Consider the following 21,344-nt stretch of genomic DNA (forward strand, 5'->3'; position numbering starts at 1 on the left):
GCAGTTTTGAAAGAATTCTCTTATTCCGACTTTGTTTCACAAACTCTTCTCCATCAAGATCCCTTTCCCCCAAGGAGCTTCTCCAAATTCTTGCTCTTTTAGAATATAGAATAAACAAATTCTCATTCCCTTGTCCCCAGTATTGCTAGGTTAGAGGAAGGAAGGAAAGACAGAATAGAGGGAAGGAGGAAAAGAGAAAAGGATGGACAGAGGGAGAGAGAGACCTGTCCAGAATTAACAGCTAGCCTGCTCCTAGACCCATGAACTATGGGAAATGCTCAGGTGGCCTTGCAGTGGTCCAGGTGGCCCTGAATTCTAATATTCAGCTAATATCCCATTTCTATATATACAGCCTAAGACCAAATTAGCATCTTTGGAAGTTTCATGCATATTGGCTTATATTGAGTTTATTTATAATTTTTTATTGTGGTACAATTAACATAACAGTATTAATTATGGTTTGATATTTGTATATGCTGCAAAATGATCACCCAATTAATCTAGTTTCCTCCTGTCAGTATCTAAAGTTATGTAATATACAATATTGTTGACTATAGTCCCCATTCTGTATATTACATCCCCATGACTTGTCTTAGAAGTGTATATCTTTCAACCTCCTTCTCCCATTTCACCATCCCCCCCCCACAAAACCCCCTCCCTGCTGGCAACCACTAATCTATTCTTTTCACTTCTGAGTTTTGTTTTGTTTCATTTGTTTTGTTTTTTAGAGTCTACATATAAGTGAAATCACATGGTGTTTGTCTGACTTATTTCATAATAAGCTAATAACCTCTAGTCTCTCTACATGTTGTCACAAGAAAGGCAAAATTTCATTCTTTTTTATGACTGAGTAGTATTCCATTGTATATCTATATACCACATCTTCTTTATCTATTTGTCCATCAATCATACACTTTGGTTGTTTCCATATCTTGGCCATGTAAATAATGCTGCTGTGAACATAGGGGTGCATATGTCTTTTCAAATCAGTATTTTAATTTTCTACAGATAAATACCCAGAAGTGGAATTGCTGGATCATATGATAGTTCTATTTTTAGTTTAGAAACCTCCATACTGTTTTCCACAGTGGCTGCACCAGTTTACATTGCCACCAACAGTGCACAAGGGTTCCTCTTCCTCCACATCCTTGCCAACACTTTTTATTTCTTGTCTTTTTGATAATAGCCATTTTCACAGGTGTGAGATATTTCATTGTGGTTTTGATTTGCCTCCTTTGTTTTAAATTTATATACCATATATGCACGGGTTTATTTCTGGGCCTTTTTTTTTTTTTAATTCAATTAGCTTAGGTATAGTACATCATTGGTTTTTGATACAATGTTCAGTGATTCATCAGTTCAGTATAATACCCAGTGCTCATCACATCATGTGCCCTTGGAAAGGGAGGTGGGGGGGGATGGGGTAACTGGGTGATGGGCTCTTTATTGTTCCATTAGTCTGTTTTTATGCCAATACTATACCGTTTTGATTACTATAGCTTTGTGATACAGTTTGAAAACAGGGAGCATGATATCTTCAGCTTTGTTCTTCTTACTCCAGATTGCTTTGGCTATTTGGGATCTTTCTTGGTTCCATATAAATTTTAGAATTGTTCTATTTCTGTGAAAATTGCCATTGCTACTTTGATAGGGATTGTATCAAATCTATAGATTGCTTTGGGTAATATGACATTTGAACAATATTAATTCTTCCAGCCCATGAACGTGGTATATCTTTCCATTTATTTGTGTCTTCTTCATTATCTCTCACCAATTTCTTGTAGTTTTTAATGTATAAGTCTTTTACCTTGTTGGTTAAATTTACTCCTACATACTAAATTCCTTTTGGTATAATTGGAAATGAAATTGTTTTCTTGATTTCTCTGATAGTTTGTTGTTAGACACAACACAAAAGATTTTTGTATATTGATTTTGTATCCTGCAACTTAACTGAATTTATTGGTTGTAACAATTTTTTGGAGGAGTGTTTAGGGTTTTTTACCCATAAAATTATGTCCTTTACAAATAGGACAGTTTTACTTTTTTTTTTTTTTTTCATTTATTTCCTTTTCTTGCCTAATTGCTTCAGCTGGGACTTCCAATACTGTATTGAATAAAAGTGGCAAGAGTGGGCATCTTTGTCTTGTTCTTGATCTTAGGGGAAAAGCTTTCAGCTTTTCACCACTGAGTATAATGTTAGCTGTGGTCTTGACATTATATATCTATTAAATCCATCTGGTTTAATGTATCATTTAAGGCTAATGTTCGACTTTCTGTCTGCATGATCTATCTTTGATGTAAGTGAGGTATTACAGCCCCCTAATGTAATTGTATCATTATCGATTTCTCCCTTTACATCTGCTAATATATGCTTTATTCATTTATATGCTTCTAGATTGGGTGCATAATTACAAATTTATATCTTCTTGCTGGGTTGATCCCTTTATCATTACATAATGCTCATTGTCTTCTATTAGTCTTTGTTTTAAAGTCTATTTCGTCTGACTGAAGTATAGCTACCCAGCTTTCTCTTGGTTTACATTTGTATGAAACATCTGTTATCATCCCTTCAGTTTTAGTCTGTGTGTGTCTTTACAACTGAGGTGAGTCTCTTATAGGCAGCATATATATGTGTCTTTTTTTTTTTTTTTTAAACTCTCCAGCCACTCTCTATCTTCTCTTGCTCCCTTCCCTTGTGGTTTGATGCTTTGCTTTACTTTTATGTATTTACTATAGGTCTTAACATTGTTGTGATCATGAAGCTTATATATCTCAGCCTACATAAATGCCAATCTATATTAAGTTGATAGCAAGTTAAGTTTGCACACATTCTAAAATTCTACATTTTAATCCCCCCCCACATTTGATGTTTTTGATGTCACATTTCACATCTTTTAATTTGTGTATCCCATAACTATTTGTTGTAGTCATTATTTTTCCTACTTTTATATTCTTCGTTGGGATTTCTGCTTTTAGCACTTTGAATACATCATGCCACTCCCTTCTAACCTGAAGTTTCTGCTGAAAAATCTGCTGATACGGAGGTTCCCTTAAACCTAACAAGTTTTGTTTTTTTTTGTTGTGTTTTTTTTTTTTCCTGCTGCTTTTAAGATTTTCTCTTTAACTTTTGACATTTTAATTATAATGTGTCTTGGTGTGGATCTCTCTGGGTATATCTTATTTAGAAAGCTCTATGCTCCCTCAACCCATAGGTCTGTTTCCTTCTTCAGGTCCAGGAATTTTCAGCCATTGTTTTTTCAAGTAAGTTTTCTGTCCCTTTCTCTCTCCTTCTGGGACCCCTAAATATTGTTTTACTCAATGTTGTCCTATAGGTCCCTTAAATTTTCACTTTTTGGTTTTTTGTGTGTGTATGTGGTACTCTGTTTGGCTGAGTTCTACTGCTAGGTGCAGTAGTTCTTTATCACTAAAGAAGCATGGGCCTCAGACCTAAAGGGTGTCCAGACATTTATGAACAAGGGCAAGAACCACAGTACTACTGGGAATACCATGGGAGGCCAGAGAAGATGAACAAGAAAGCCAACCTTATTAATTATATAACCTCTCAGAAATTCAGTCAGTCATATACTGGCAGTAATACTGTGAAATTAGGATCTAGACATTCTGATGAAGTTTAAAATTGGCCATTTTAGTTCATGGATCCATGATGCTTGATCTTCAAAATATAAATTGAAAATCACATCTGTTCCAAACATAATGAAACTCCTATTTTCAAAGCAAATGAACAAATAATTTACATGTCCTGAATCCTTTTAGGACTGAACTAATTCAACTTTTTCAGACTAAGGATTCCCAGAAAGCTCCTTTAAGACACACAGCCTTTGTCTAAGATGGATAAATCCTCTCCATAGCTTGATGCAGCAGAATTCACACCAGTGAACCTTTGAATCAGTGATTAATGATTCAGGTCACTGTAGTGCCCTGAAATCTTCAACCATTCCCCATTGCCTACAAAATAAATTCCAAATTGAGTGGCCTGGCATACAATGTCCCTTATGATCTGGCTTTCAATTCACCTTCTGCCTATTTATTCTATTCTTTTTCACTCCAACTAAAATAAACTGGTTACTTTTCTCAGACTTGTGCCATCTGCATGCTCTCTGGATTTTTACTTCTCAGTATGCCTGCCTGTTCAGCCACCCAGCCTCCAATCACACGTCTTTATGACCAAGCTCATTCTTCTATGACTATTCTAATATCACTTTTCTCAGAAAGGTTTATATGCCTTCCATAAAAGGAAGCCTTATCTCCACCCTTGTCTGTACCCCCATCAGCACTTTTCCTAGATTATAGACACAGATATAACTATATATTTAAACCTTCATTTAACTATAAACACCTTCATAATAAGTATGATTACTACATAGTGACCATTTATTAAATACTAGGTGTTATGCTAGGCCCCGTAACTTTATTTTTGCAACCCCATAATGTAGGTAATCTGCATATTTTGCCAGTTCCTTTGGCCCACAATACAAAGCATAGTTCTCTGTTTTGCAAATATTAAAGTTGAGGTTCATAGAAATCAAGTAAATTGCTCAGTTACGTTCATATAAAATGGAGCAACTGGAATTTGGACCTGTATACATCAGGCTTTAAATCTTACGCTTCCTAGTGAACCATGTTGGCTTTTCATCTTTGATTCATCACTTTATCCTCCCTAGTGCCTAATATGCCCAACACAGAGCAGCTGATAAATATTAGTCGAAGGGAGCAAGGAAGGCGGGGAAGAGTTACAAGACTATATAGTTCATAAGACTTTAGGATATTAGACTAAATCAGAATTAATCCCCTGCATATATCCTAAAGGTTAAAATCTTATCACGTCTTAACTTTTAGCTATTGTTTTCTTGTATATCCTCATGATTAAGGCTAATAAGTGTTAAAAACATCTAACGTATTGAGGATTTTAACAATTTAATTTCTAGTTATGGTATGTATTTCTATAGGTTGTCTCTTTTTATCTATACTTGAGAGTGATTTTTATTATTTTCAATGGAACCCAGATAATAATTGCAGTATCTGTTTTACATTTCCCCAACTAATTAATTATAAGCAGTTGAAGGCTAGAATTTAGGGTGAAGGGGAAGAGATAAAGGACACATTCAGCAATTATAGTTTAAGTGTTTTAGTTTAATTTGTTCTAAGGAGAATTTAGTCATGATTTCCTTCTTGTTCTTTGATGTTACTCAGCATAGTCTATTCCATTCAAATTCCCTCATTTTACAGAAATCTTTAAACACTTTTTAAAATAAAAAGTTCACTGCTAAATCTTAGCAAAGTATCAGGCTATAGAAACTTTGAATAATGTCAACTCATATTTATTGAGCCCCTACAACATGGAAGGTCTGGGTGGAATAATAACTAGGCAGATCTTAAATCTCAAGTAGTAAGAGGGTATATACTAAGGAATATAAGGAATGCTGGCCGGTAAACATACTTTAAAACCTTATATTGCTAGATATATTTTCCAAAAAGCTGTGCTCTTTGAAGGGAAGAATGATTTTTGCTAAGTTAATGTGCGGCCCAAATACGTAGAAAATTGTTGGGAATATACAGCAGGGAAAAAATAGATTATGCAAGGGACATAGTAGCATTTTAATGTTCTAAAAAGGATAATTTCTTAAAAACTAAGCAAAGTTAATGAAATTCAGTTTTATGAAATATGGCCCGTTTGGGGACTGTTTTTATTATTACATAACATGCCCCATTACATACCTTCAAATTTTATCTCACCAAAGATTCTGCCAAAATACTTCAATTTTCTACATTTATCTTAGCAGGAACACTCCTTTCTACCTGAGATAGCTATACTGACATTTCACAAGGTACCCAAAACAAAACATCATCTACTTTGCCTTCCATAAATTATTCAATTCCTTTGATTGCTGGAAAACTTTAGGATAACATAAAGAAGGTGTTCATCAGTTTGTTCAATGAAAGAAAACTAAAATCAAAACCATTTCCTGCAGCTGGCCACAATTTCAAATCATCTCTGAATCATATAAACTCGATTAAGGTCACAAACATGCTCTCTTCCTGGGAACTTCAACAAGCAGTAATCCTCGTCATCAAATAATGACTCTCTTCCCCTCTCTTCTCAACAGGAAAACCCAGCACCAAACAAGAATCCATGGGACACTTTCAAAAACCCCAGTGAATACCAACATTACACCACAATCAATGTCTTAGATACAGAGGCAAAGGATGCTTTGGAACTGAGGCCAGCAGAATGGGAGAAGTGTCTGAATTTGCCTCTGGACGTGCAAGAGGGTGACTTTCAAACAGAAGTTTAGCAAAATCAAAATGGACTGAGGTGGATATAAAACAATTTATTGCACTGACACTTAAGACTTGGGAAGCCTGACAATTCTATCTGGACCATGTGACTATCCTATGTCAGGACCTTCATGTGCCAAATGTCAGTGGTGTTTGCATATGGTAACTTCTCACTAGTCAGGCTAGTGGAGAGAGGACCAGGTGTACAGTTCTGACCATCCTGTGTTGTAAGTATCCGTGGAATGGATTTGTAAGGTAATCTTTATAGATAAACCTCAAGCAACGATTCATGTTGTAACCGCTTCATATGGTTTAGTTTTCAAAAAACTTCACCATGAAGCACAATGTATATATTTATGCAGTTTTTAAAGTTTATAACAGTCTGTTTGGCCATTACTACACTTTTTACTTTATAATATAAAAGCAAAGTTTTTGTCATTAAATGAATGTTTGTTGAGCTACATTCTTCATTGCTTTAAATGCAATAAAGTAATAATCTCACTTTTATATGAATAATATATTTCACATCTTTATTATTGCAGTTTTCTCTAGAAAGCTCTGAGTAGCTTTCTCTGCTGCAACTGTGTATAAAATATTTAAAATGTTGTATGGTGTAAATAAACTTTTGTCTACATATCAGTTTTTTAGTGCATTTTATTTTGGATTTGTTGAACAGAAATTTACATATTAAGTTTTTTTTTCAATACAGATACTGAAAATGTATTCACAGTTTTAATAGCATACCATTATTACTCCTTTGAGGCTAATGATTTCTCAAATGTAATAGTAGGTTTGTATAGTGCTTCTGTATTTTCTACTCAAGCATCCTTTGGAACAATGTAATGTGTAAATGGGGCTGGTCAGAAATCTGCCATCATAGTCTTACATAAATATTATGGTTTTTTTTCTATCTTGTGGCAAAAAGACAACTACTAGTAGAAAACAGTAAGTTGCCATACAAAAAATAATACAGGGAAAATGTTTATTTATTATAAGTAATGCAGTCCATTGCATGTTTCACAAAACTTCTTGTACTATAGTTCTTCATAGCATATAAAAAAAATGAACTTTATTCAGGATTTTTTAAAAAATCTTCTCTGTATATTCTGTAGCAGAAGGAAAAGGGGAGTGGATGTATTATTTGGTAGATGCTTTCTCTCTGGTGTGAAAAGTGGGAAGTCTGAGGTGAGCTGGTCCCTAGCGCCCTCTGTAGTGGAAAGCCACACCAGTGATGTCTCCTACTTTCTCAAAGCCTCACTAAAGGAAACACGGTGCAAAGGATTTCAGCAATTTTGTCATCCTTTTAATGGATGGTACGATTGCATCTTTCAATCTAAGGGAAGTATAGGGAGTGGAAAGGAGATTAGGGTCTTCAAAACTCCTAGAATGTTTATTTAAATTAGTTTTGTTGTTAAACCTAAGCTGCATGGTCTTGTGTGGTCTGTCAGAAACTCAAGTGAGCTGGCTCCGGCCACCCATGACCTGGGGGACCCAGCCCTGCAGGCCATGAGTCCAGGCAGAAACAAAGGTGCTTCAATGCTCGCTCAAGTGCACCACGAAGCTAGAGCCTTAAAAACCGCCCAGCTCAGGCTGAACTGTCAGATATTTACAATGTTCTCAATGTAAAGATGTTAAAAATATATTTTTAACCAGATTTTAAAAATAAAAGCAACATCAGAATATAACATAACTAAGGAGTGATTTTTCTATAGAATAAATTTCATGCTAATTATAATGTAATTGTAATATTAAATGTTTTAAATTTATAAGATGACTTTCTGGTGATAGGAATATTGAGTAAATTTCTCTTTCAATATCCATGTATCTAAGTACATACATATGCATATATGTATGTATATGCATGAATATATATATACAGCTACATATGTATGTGTGTATATATATATATATATACACATATACATATATATACAGATGCTTAGCTCCATCTCAGTAACCTATAGAGTGAATGAAAACCATGTAGGCAGTTTCCCATTTCAAACTGTAAAATCTTGACTGGAAAAAAAAAAAAAACCCTCAATAAGCATATATTTGAAAACAAATTCTATGTTTAAAAACCAAATTCAATATATTAGACTAATATTTCTTGTAAAACTACAATAGTCACTGCCATAAAATAAAATCTATTTTTTTCACTATTTTTCTCTAGTTCTAGTAAATATCAGATTATTATATGAAAGCTAAGCAGAAATTGCATACTTGAAAATGTTTGTTAGGGGATAACATTTTTGTTACTCTAAGAGGGATGCCAAGTTGTAGTGGTGCTTTTCATTTGTTTTTTAATCTATAAGGAAAACAATGCAGGCAGGTCAATAAGTACCAAGGAATCATAATTTCAGAGAAGCTCTCATTTTAGTCCACTTCTTAACAAGTTTCCTCTGCACATGAACATACTCGTACTCTGCCAAAGCTGACTTGCAGCCATCCCCTCTAACAAACAGTCCTGGGCAGCTCTCTCTGAGCCCACTGCACTCACAACCTGCCAAGAACTTTGTGCCCTTGGACTGGTAGTCCTTCCCCTCCCCCCACATCTAAATTTTATCTATGCTTCAAGGTCCACCTCGTATTTCATCTTCATGAAGTTTTTCATGATTTTCCAAGCTAGAAGTAATTTCTCCTGTGAACTCTTATGGCAATGCTTCTGTACCTCTCTTAGGACTTTTAAAAAAAACTTCTACCTTGTTATTTATACACATTTCTGATATCCTCTGGTGGACTGTAAGTGCCTGGAGGGCAGGATTCATGTCTGATCCATTTTTGTATCTCTTAAGGGACCTAGCACAATAATGTTCACACAATAAATGTTTGTTGAATTATTCGTGGAATTTATTTTAGTATTGCTTATAGTCATGCATTCACAGCAAGTCACACATTCAAAAGTGTTTATTGAATAACTATTACGTATTTACTTGTTAGGAGAATATAGGGCCTCTGTTTTAGGGAGCTCACAGTCTACTAAAGATGGAAAATACCAATGTGAAAGTAATAATATTTAAATATTATAAGCTCTTATTACCCTATATTGTCTTTTTGCCCTCAAGATTACCACATGAGGCAGGAATTATCCTACAGAAATGGAGACTCAGAAGAGGTTAAGCAATCTAAGATCACCATAAGTAAATGACAGACCCAATATTAGAGCCCCCATCCTCTTACTTCTACTCTGGGGTCATTCCCATGATACCATGAAGTTTCTACTGTTCCTTCTAGTTTATTAAGTCCCCAAATCAAATAACCACAAATTCCATGGAGATGTTTTTCAGCCTAGTAGTAGAGGCATAAAACTGAAAACATGCATCTTCAGCTGCCATGGGGGTGGTGAGGACAGTAGCTAATTGTAGCAGAAAAGCATGGCTGATCAAAATAGCAAGTGATTTTAAATAGATTTGGTCTATTGTGCATTGTGTGATTCTATTTGCACCACTTTACCTTTCAAATCCTCTTCAAATGTAATTGCTGTTTCACTAGTTTTGTGATTACTTGCACATATGCAACAGGAGACAGAAGAGAGAGGCCAACCTGAATTTTCAGATTGGCTTCAGACACTCTAAAAACATACAGCCACAATTTTAAAAAGTTGCAGTCAGTAAATCACTGCTTCAGAAAATTTAGATTGCAAATTTTAAATCATTCTCAGCTTCTTAGAAAATGTTTACAAATTTTAGGTTTTTTGTTATCTATGTCAAAATCAACTCATTAAATTCTACAAATTTATATTACTTCATTGAAGAATATGAAAAGAAATATGTCTCCAGCATGTCAATCTGCACAAAGTTTTCTATGATAACAAAATCATCTATCTTCCCCTGACACACTTCTATAGTTCAATTCATAGCTGGGGTAGTAACAGCAGAACTGAGAACTCTAATGTTAGAGATAGAAGAAATTTTGTCAGCCAATGAAAACGGCAATTATATTCAGGGGTCAAAAAAATCCAGACGTAGGTAAGGAGAGACTTCATTTGAAAAACTGTAGCAATGGGGCAAAAGGACTATTGCAATAGGAAGAAACCTCCAACTATAAAATCTACAAGCATCCCAGATGCCAGGCAGAAAGGGCTTTTCTTTCATAGGGAAGAGTCAACAAGACTAGAAAGAATCGGGTGTGGGAGAGTGAGGTGAGCAAAGGTCTGAGCGAGTGGTTGAACAGGAAGTGTCTTTGTAGCCAGCCAACTCTGGGAGAGATGGTTAGGGGAGATTGTTCAACCTTCCAGTGCTTAGCTAATCTCCCAATACTTGTTTAAACTCAAGGATGGGCCAGAGTTCAGAGGCCTGGGGAAAGCAAGACACCTAACTGAAGTTTGGTGAAGTTAAGTTAGCAAGTATTTTGTTCAGATTGGTCAGTGGGGACAAACCATTCACTTAAGAATTTCTGAGACAAAGGATAGGAATTTCAAGGGTCTGTGTCTGACTTTGTCATAAGTATACAAGAGGTTCACCTGAGAGTCTTATCCAAGGTCAGAAGGGTGGTTCCTTTGCAGTAAGTTGTTTCCTAGAACTCGAAAGGGTGCGGGGATTTCCTGACTATTGCTGTTTTCCAAGGGCATAGGGCTCAGGTAAAATTCAGCACTGTCATAGGGGAAGAAACTAAGCCTACTGGAATGAGAAGACTTTTTCAAAAATTAATGTTCAGCCAGCAGTGATTAATAGAAAGGATTTTTTAGTATTAAACAATAGCTATGCCTCTTTTTTTTTTTAAGATTTATCTATTCATCTGAGAGAGAGCATGTGAGCAAGGAGAGAGAGAAAAAATCCTCAAGCAGATTCCCACTGAGCACGGAATCTCATGCAGGGCTCAATCGCAGGACCCTGAGATCATGACCTGAGCCAAAACGGAGTCAAATGCTCAACCAACTGAGCCACCCAGGTGCCCCAACAAAGCTATAACTCTTTAAACAAAAATAATTCCGGGCGCCTGGGTGGCTCAGTTGGTTAAGCAACTGCCTTCGGCTCAGGTCATGATCCTGGAGTCCCAGGATCGGGTCCCACATCGGGCTCCCTGCTCGGCGGGGAGTCTGCTTCTCCCTCTGACCCTCCCCGCTCTCATGCTCTCTCTATCTCATTCTCTCTCTCAAATAAATAAATAAAAGCTTTAAAAAAAAAATAATTCCAAAGTGAAAATGGTAAATATTCTAAGCTAGACAACATTTAATTTTCTTTAATCTGAGTTTACCAATCCTCTCTTGGTTTGGATTCCTGCCTGTACGTTCATACCATACAACTTGCTAGTCACAGAGGCCAGGGGCCTAGAGTGAAGAAGCCAACTGTCTGAAGTTAAGCTGAGGGGAATATTTTGACCTTCTTGGTCACAGGTAAACTAATAGATTAACACCTGAAAACCAGCTAAATTGATAAGATGCATCTATGAATTTAACCCCCTGGAATCACCTCAAAACACCTGGCCAGATACATCTAGCTTTTCTTACATAAAGACAAACAATTCATGGTGAAAATGATTCTTCTGATAGCAACCACCTATATAAAAGGCGTAAAAGGCTTTTGAGGGGTCTTTTGAGTACAACTTCCTCCTCACCAAAACCACGAAACTCCAGTAAGAGGGCCAGCTCGCTTTTAATAAGTAGTTTTCAACCAAAGAAAAGAGTCACAAAGATTGGAATTGAAGGTCAGAATTTCAATTCCTATTCTTTTAACCAGTTCAGAGTTTTGTCAACTTTCCAGATGAATGCCTAGCATTACCTAGTATCTCTTTTTCTCTTAAATCTGGAATTTCATTTCTAAAATTCAGAGTATTTTATATAGACACTGGAAAATAATTTTAGGTAGTAAGTATATTGTGCTTTATTCTGAAGTAGAGTCAAGGTGTTTATAAAAATATATACAGTATTCAACAAATACTTATTTAGAACCAGTCACCATCTAGATATTGTATTAGGAGGTGATGATTCAACAGCAAACAAAATTTGGTCCCTATTTTCAAGGGACTTAGCATCTTTGGAGACATACAGACCAACAAACAATTACAAAAACTTGATAGATTTATAAGGAAAAGAAAGAGCATGTAATGGGAATATTTGGAAAAGAACTGATATAAATAAATTAATAAATAAATTACTTAAAATGAACAAAGACAATCCAGGTGACACAGAGACTAATTTAGTACCTGAAATGTATGCCTCAAGGTCCTAGACTCCTGTCTGGAGCTGTGCCAAATGATGGCTCTGAGCTTCCCAATAACTAATGTACACATAGAAACTGCAATTAGTTACATAGTTTGTAGTGTGCGTAAGATAAAAGCCAACATTTCCTCTACAGAAGCAGAAGACCAAGAAGTGCCTCTCACAAAACCTCATGCTGAATTACATATAGAATTCTTTATCAACAACATCCTTATAAAACCTCTGAGCTCAACAAAGGTATTTCTTATGTCCTTTGTTGAACTGTAATGTGATGGTTAATTTATATCTCAACTTGATTTTAGACCACAGTATCAGATATTGGTCAAACGCCAATGTAGGTGTCATTGTGAAGTATTTTGTAGGTGAGATTAACATTTAACTCAGTAGACTTTGAGTAAAGCAGATTACACTCCGTAATGTGGGTGGTGAGCCTCACAAAATGAGGCCTTCAGAGGAAAAGGCTGACGTTCCCCAAGGAAGAAGAAATTCTTCCTCCATACTATCTTCAGACTAGAGCTGCAACATCAACTTTTCAATGGGTCTTCAGCTGCTAGCCTGCCCTCCAGATTTCAGACTTGCCAGACCCACAATCACATGACTCAATTCCTTAAATCTATGTGTACACACACACACACATACACACACATACACACACATATACACATACATCCTATTGGTTCTGCTTCTTTGGAGAACCCTAATACAAGTAAATACTTAATACCCAAATACAATCACCAAAAACATTTTTTCAAGAGTCAAAACACTGTGCTTAAGTACAAAGCTATCCCATGATCTGGCTGAATAAAAAAAAGAAAGAAAGAAAAGAAAAGGAGAACATTGTACTTCAAGAAATTACCCATGAATATGATTTCTCAAAACAGAGGTTTTGGTAATAATTTTAAGCTTTTCTGAGTGCTTATGAAACTTTATAAATATTTATAAATATTCATTTAATTCTCAGAATTAGCCTATAAAGCAAGTTCTATCATTATTTCCATTTTACAAATAAAGAAACTGAGGTCCATAACTTTGCCAATTTCACACAAGGCAGTAAATGGCAAAGCCAAGATTCATCCCCACAGTTTAGGCCCAGTCTAAGCTCTGAATAATTCTGCTGAAAACTGAATAGTTTTTTGGCAGTAGAAAGTTCAAGTTTAAACTCGCTGGCAAGTATCTGGGATGATATAAGGGCAGATCTGTAGGATGAAGGAGAGAAGGATGGGTATCCAGAGGACCACTCCCCCTCACACAGAATAGTACTGAAGAAGAACCACCAAGAACTTGCTCAGAACACAGAGTTAGGTTTGGTTCAACACAAGGACATATGAGAGGCTGAGATCCCAAAGTTCTACATCATGGGGCATCAAAAAGATGACTTTTGTTTAGAGAATATTATCAATTGATTATTGAACCATATTATGTTCATTAAAGTATTTTCTAAAGTTTGGTATGTATGGAAAATCTAACTTTGAAGTGATTTAATTTTCCAGTGATTCTTATAGGATAAACTGGCTTCAAAATATAACCCAAGGTAACAAATTAGTATTAATGAGTCAATTATATATTTACTAAAAAATTGCAATTAGGGCTTTGAAATTGTGCAGTGAAAGTCATGCTTGCAGATAATGATCACTTCAGAGGTTGACATATCATTTACGGCCATATTATTTCATGACCATAAAGTCATATTATGAGAGGGTACTACAGGAGATTAATTATGTCTTTCTGTTCTGTAAGTTGGGGAGGAGAGATGGTAAGGAAGTGGTATCAAGTCATTAATGTGAAGAAGGAGCTAGGACACAGACTGGTTTTGTCCCACTGTAAATTCTCTGAGCTTTGGAGAGACAATTACCATGAATTTTGACTCTCAAGGTAAAATTAAGACATAGGTTATATATAAGCATCATTAGCCAGAGAATCATAAAGGTAAATAAAAGCTACAAATAGTCTCAGGGTTTATGTTTTTTCCTCTCATAGAATTCCCGTCAAAGTGAAAAAGAGCATAACAACTATCAAAGGAAGATTAGCTGTGTGTCCAAAACTTACTAGAATTCTCTTGATTAGTGGCCCAGGAAGACCAGACTTATGACATTTTCCCCATAGCAAACTGTCATGAATTTTGGACAAAATGTCTAGGAACTAATATTTCTAATTATGGGAGGAGTAGCATGTTGTTCTTATAATAATTATGCCAATAATTTTCTTCAGCATTAACCCAGGGCCGGATTAATAATTGTGATGATACAAATGTCAAATTGGCCAGGTATATTTACACATATAATTTCCTATCGTTACAGATTTATAATGCATAGTTGTCATTTGAATTATATAACCAAACTAATTTGAATAGCTTTAGATATATTTCAGTACAAATTCTGACCATCTAATGTCTTTAAATAAGAAGTGCTAAATACATTCTCAGTGATTCTCATGTCTGAGCCTGGATGGAGGGCCTGGGAATGGTCCAGGGCTTTTACATGGTGGCTCTTTTCCCATTTTCCCTTTCATGGGAGCAGAGGGAAATTGAGCACTGGAAGGAAGTGACCTTTTGCTGCCTAACTTTCCCAGTGACCCAAGGATCAGGAAAGCAGAATCAAGAATGGAGCGAATTCATGGCAGGGCCTCCTCCTCCCTCAGAATCCAGCCATCTTATCACTTCAGAAGACAGATTCAGCTCCCACCCTTCCCCAAAATCACTCTGAACAGATAAGCTCCACCATGAAGCTGTTCTACTGAGGACTTTTCTTTGCTCTGTTTTAAAACAGGATTTGGGAGTGTAGCCAGCTTTCTGTCTACTATCCATTTCCTTTTGACTTCCAGTGTTCCTTGGACCCAACCTCCAGACAGATAAGCCATATCAAATGGCCCATTTGATGGGAGACTTGGGATAGAGCACTTTATTTGCACAATCTCATTCTTGATCATTCATCAGACAGGTGACCACTGGACCCACTTTTCCTCATGGGGAGGTGGGAAGCTATAGCCTGCCACTTAACCAGGCTTTGTATTGAAGCTCCCCAATTACTATCATACTATCATAGCACTTTTTTACTGCTCTGGGTCCTCATTTGCTGGGAAGCTCATTTGCCAAACTACCTTAAAGAAGGAAACACGAAGGTGCATATGAAACTGTACTGAGCCTGAATGACATAGAGTGGAGCTTGGGATGGAACACCACGCTCAGTGTGGGCTGAGTGCTTTTCTTTTGCCACCAAAAAGCACAGAGGAACAGTCCAAAATGACCTCTATGCCTGCCAAGTTTGGCAGCAAATAGAGAGCCCTTCACAGAAATCCATTCTATGGCCTCCTGAACAGGAACCAGGCATTTGTCATCAGCACAGTTTCTTTGATCAACATCATTGATCTAATGAAAAACCTTATTAGGCTTTTAAAAACACTCGAATTGTAATTAGGGTTGTGGTCTTTTTTCTGAATCATTTTTATGAAGGTATCAGAAGAGAATCATATCCTAGAGATGGTTTTGTATATTTTTTAAAATAATTCTATAAGTGCTTTTGTGGAATAGCCAAGAAATTGTTAATAACCACATTGTATTCAGATTTCTGAGGAACCCAAGCAGAGACCCTCTGCCTGTGTTTACCCGACATGTTTTCTGGGACATCTCAGAGCTGAAGTTGCACATCTTTTCTGTTGACATCGACATTATGACAACCATGTGTTTATATAGCCGGATGCTATCCCTTGTCCACAATTTCAAATGCTTCACTTCACCACAGCTGTGCAGAGACCTTCCTGACCCTCTTTTAATTAGTATAATTAACTTCCAATGTTACAATTCTAGCATGGTAGATATTTTTCAGGATTTATCATTTGACACTCAGAAAGAAAAATCTTTGAAAATTATTTTGTTAGAAGAAATCTTGCTTCCTTTATTCATCTAAGAAAATCTAGTAGGCATTTACAGGCATCTGCCTAGTTCTGCATCATATTCTGGCAAAATTGTATATATTCATATACCTTCTGGTCAAGCAAGGGCTGCCCCAGAAATCCTTGCTATGTTGAGGGCATAGGAGGCTGAGCAATCCATTCTACTTCTTACTCACAACCACATATGCAGAAATTGAAGCCATTTAGAAATGACTCCCTTTTTCCTAAGTTTCAATTTACACTTACATAAGCCCAGGTATTTCAAATTTCTACACGTCAAAGTTTTTCTGCTGATAAAAAAATTTATAAAAAGTCAAGTGGAAAAGAAGCGTTCAAAAATATAAATTAGAGAATGAATATCAATTTACTACTCTGTATGGTGATCACTTTTTTTCAGGAATAAATAGATTAAAAACATGATCATTATTTTTAGCAGTTGGTGGATGGGGGAGCAGAGAGAAAGAGGGTCAGGGAGAAGGTGAAAGGGAGAAAGAATGAAAATGAGAACTGATAGGTAAACTGAGAGAAATACAAAAGGCATATGTAAAAAGCAACTTGGCAGACAAGGAAGCAAATGTGTGCTTCTCTGCTAGCCAGAAGCATTTAAGACTCATGGGGATTATAAAGCATCTATTACTTGGGGGAAACACTGTGCAAAAAAGAAAGGCCAAGAAGCATTTTAAATAGTTGAGTAAATGGCAGGGCATGGCAGACTTTGAAAGGGAAAGAATAGTAGATAAGATGCAGATGAGATATGGAGAGACCAACAGGGTTATTCAGCTACAGGGTACTTTGTAAAGACTGGTTTCCAGGAGTTTTCCAGTTGTGTTCCAGTTGTTGCTATGAACAATGAAGCTTAATTTTTTTTTCCAATACAGGTTTTTTACCTATGTGTCTAGGGAAAGTTGGATCTCCAGTAAATGGTATAAAATCATGGGGGAAATATATTTATGGTACCACAGAAATATTGTTAACTAGAGAAACTAATGCTGTTTTTTAATCTGCTTAAAACCCATATTTATATTTTACCAAAGTACTGATAAAGATTAAGAGTAACATTCTTTATCTTCAAGGGTTCATTCAGCTTCAGGTATTGACTGGTGGTAAAAACAAATGCTAACTATTCCCAGAGGTCCAAAGGAACAACTGTCCTGATTACTTATGGTTAAGAGATGAGAATCTATTGGATTAGAAAATGTGGCAGAGGAGAAGAAAAGAAGAAGAGAAAAAGCAGGAGGAGGCATTTGTCCATGGATATAATTATTTTTCTAGTTGTATAGGAAGTAGGACAGCAAAGTAGGACTGTTAATAATCTTACTACCTGAAGGAGAGAGTGTTGAATCTGATGTCTTGAGGTCTACTCTAACCTAAAGAATCTGTGATTCCAGTGAAAGATTTTGACTCAGAAAATGTAGAATACTGGGATTATTCATATTAGCAAAATACATGAAGATAATGTTGGGAAAATATATGTCTGTAAAGAAGCCATGTATTTCATGGCAAAAGTTTCTGGAACATGAATCCCTCTTCCTGGATGCCACCTTATTACCAGCCCATGCCTTGTAAATGATATAAAAGTGTTCCATGCTTCTGTTTGAGGGGAGAAGTTCATGCCTCATTTTACTATTTGTTAAGGAAGCCTTTGAAAATTTACAACATTTTCTGCTTTAACAACATTTTTAGCAAATTGAGTTTGTTTTAAATTTGAGTATAGTTAACATACAATGTTACATTAGTATCAGGTGTACAACTTAGTGATTTGACAAGTTTATACATTATGCTATGTTCACAAGTATAGCTACCATCTGTCCCATTATATATACCACATCAACAAAACAAAGGAAAAAATCATATGATAATCTCAATAGATGCAGAAAAAGCATTTGACAAGATTCAACATCCATTCATGACAACAACCCTTAAAGTGGGATTAGAAGAAATATACCTCAACTTAATAAAGGCCATATATGAAAAACCAACAGCTAACATCATACTCAATGGTGAAAAACTGAGAGCTTTTCTTCTAAGAGGAGGAACAAGACAAGGACGTCCACTCTCACCATGTTTATTCTACATAGTACTGTAAGTCCTAGCCACAGCAATCAGTCAAGAAAAAGAAATAATAGGCATCCATATTGGTAAAAAGAGGTTAAACTATCACTATTTGCAGACAACATGATACCATACATAGAAAATCCTAAAGACTCCACCAAAAAACTACTAGAAGTAATAAATGAATTAAGGAAATTTGTAGGATACAAAATACCCAGAAATCAATAACGTTTCTATACAGTAATAATGAAGTAGCAGAAACAGAAATTAAGAAAACAATCTCATTTATAACTGCACCACAAGGAATAAAATATCTGGGGGTGGGCCACCAGGGTGGCTCAGTTGGTTAAGTGTCTGCCTTCGGCTCAGGTCATGATCCCAGGACCCTGGGATGGAGCCCCACATCAGGCTCCCTGCTGAGCAAGGAGTCTGCTTCTCCCTCTACCTGCTGCTCCCCCGGCTTGTGCTCTCTCTCTGTCTCTCTCTCTTTCAAATAAATAAAAATCTTAAAAAAAAAAAATAAACTTAACCAAAGAGGTGAAAGACCTATACTCTGAAAACTATAAAACACTGATGAAAGAAACCAAAGATGACAAAAATGGAAAGATATTCCATGCTCATGGACTGGAAGAATAAATATTGTTAAGATGTCCGTATCACCCAAATTAATGTACAGATTCAGTACAATCTCTATCAAAATACCAATAGCATTTTTCACAAAACCAGAACAAATAATACTAAAATTTATATGGAAACACAGAAAACCCTGAATAGCCAAGCAGCCCTGAGAAAGAAGAACAAAACTGGAGGTATCACAATACCAGATTTCAAGATATACTGCAAAGCTGTAGTAATCATAACAGTATATTACTGGCACAAAAATAGACACATAGATCAATGGAACAGAATAGAGATCCCAGAAATAAACCCATGATTATATAGTCAATTAATCTATGACAAAGAAGGCAAATTTTTGTTTTTAATGAAAGTGAAATCATGAATGTTCCCAAACTCTATTGAAAGAAAAGAGAAGAAAGTTAGCATTTTCTGTCCATCATTGCATACCACATCACAGAATACAGGATGGAGTCCATTGCTGTTTTGGTAACAAAACCTAGTTACATAATATGATAGGAAATGTCATATAAAAATGCTTTCTTTCTCCAGGGAGTGTAAGAGGTATTGAAATATACAGTAGGATTGACCTGGCCCAGTACAAAAACACACCAGCAGCAATAATTTACTCCTTTTTCTGAGAATAAAGAAATCTTTTTCTTTTCTCACTAGGATAACAAAAGCAATTAAGGCCAAGTTATTAAAAAGTAGATTATCAGCTTGGAGACTCATTTCCTGATGTAATCAGTAAAACTAAAAGGGTATTTTGGGATGTCAAAGGGAAGAATTTGAAGTGAAATATATCTCTAATATTGGTTGGTAAGAAGATACACAAACTCTTGTAAGGTATAGTCACTTATTTATTTTGCCTTATCTATAAAAGGTCTTTTCTCCCTTTAATTCCAAGTTGAATCTGGCTTCTCAAATCGGTTTTTCTAACATAAAGTAATAGCGTTCAGTAAATGACTATTTTTTACCTAAAGTCAGCTCCTGCTGAATTGGGCCTGGCCTAATTTGACTTTCTCCTCTGCAGAGCTTTGACACTCAGCAGGGTCTTAACAGCAATCTCCAAACCTTTCCTAACCCTGAGCCTGAGCCTCACCTTGCCTACCATTTCAAGTCTGGGAACATTCTAGAAAAGCTTCTCCAGTGCAGTGGTTAACCCTAGGTTCTCCACACACAATGGAACATTTGCAAAGTATGCAGCAATATCCTGTTTTAATGACCTCAGAGTTTGGTCCATTATTTCTAAAAGAAGTACAAGGATCACTTATTCTTTAGAAAAAGAACATTGTACAAAATGAAAAATTTGCCAATATTTACTTGAAAATACATCTATAAGTAGACTTATTGGACCTTGAACTGCTAAAGTAATATGGAAAATTCCCTTCAGTTCTCTACTGTCCCACAATGAAAGCTGGTGAGGACTTTTAAAAATGTTATCTAACCATGTAATAATAATTATTAAGATAGCTTCAATCTCACTCCTTCCATATAGAAAACATACCACTTTACCTGCATTCTAGACTTTTCTGGAACACTTCAAAAGATTTTCAGATAATAGAATTTTTTTTTACCATAACTGAATGTTTGAAGTTTACAAAGAAGACAGATATTTGAATTAAATTATTAAGGTGGAACAGGGATTGTATTCAGATACTGTGAGTATAATGTCACTGTTAACAGCACTGAGTATGTGAGAATAGATAACTATCACAAAGTAATTTAGTTCTCTGGCAAAACATTAAGAAAAATTTGCCCTTTACAAAATGTGGTCTTCATTTGGCAAGTTGCTTTTCAGCAAATGGTTGAAGTTAGAACTTCATAGATATTGTTTGACCACAATTTTATGATAAGTGTGGGCCCAAATTTAATTCCCCAATTTCCAAAAGAAAACAAATACGTTAATTAACTCAAAATGCTAGCTTCACTACTTATTTTAGAAAAAAACTTTCCATGCCATGTACCCAAGTTCCCCTTATCATCACTCAAGTATTTGAAAAAATAAGAAGGAAAACATGCTGATAAGAAAATTGTTTCTGAATTATAATATACTACAGAAAGATATTTTTAAAAAGTTAAAGGATAATTAAAGGTTAAAAAAAATTCTGGCACATTGGTTCAAATTCCTGCTTTGCTTCAGCCCTGGAGTCCACACACACCTGTGTCCTGGGTGTTTGATCCATATGAAGCCATATAGAATACCTGGAGCTGTGATTGCCAAGAGTGAAGGGGACTTGTGTCATGATTTGCTCAATTCACAAACCATTTTCAGGTTTCTTAACAATCAAAAAGTTCCTCTTATACCTAAAGAACCTTAAAGTACCCCTTCCTT

General features: G+C 35.8%; 1 protein-coding gene and 1 long non-coding RNA gene across 6 annotated transcripts in view; one reads left to right on the forward strand and one right to left on the reverse strand.

Annotated features, from left to right (window-relative positions):
• Positions 1-7,125, forward strand: part of ADGRB3 (adhesion G protein-coupled receptor B3) — a 700,248-nt gene extending 693,123 nt beyond the window's left edge. For all 5 annotated transcript variants that reach the window (XM_081828473.1, XM_081828476.1, XM_081828477.1 and 2 more), the window contains one exon: positions 6,126-7,125. In XM_081828473.1, the coding sequence (XP_081684599.1) occupies positions 6,126-6,314 (189 nt within the window). In that variant the 3' untranslated portion in view covers positions 6,315-7,125. The remainder of the gene's footprint in view (positions 1-6,125) is intronic.
• LOC145723025 (uncharacterized) overlaps positions 1-21,344 on the reverse strand; it is a 63,074-nt gene that overhangs the window by 8,074 nt on the left and 33,656 nt on the right. The gene's annotated exons all lie outside the window — the stretch shown is intronic.

The sequence above is a fragment of the Leptonychotes weddellii genome, chromosome 8, assembly GCF_054177405.1.
Source record: "Leptonychotes weddellii isolate Sample4059 chromosome 8, ASM5417740v2, whole genome shotgun sequence".
NCBI lineage: Eukaryota > Metazoa > Chordata > Mammalia > Carnivora > Phocidae > Leptonychotes > Leptonychotes weddellii.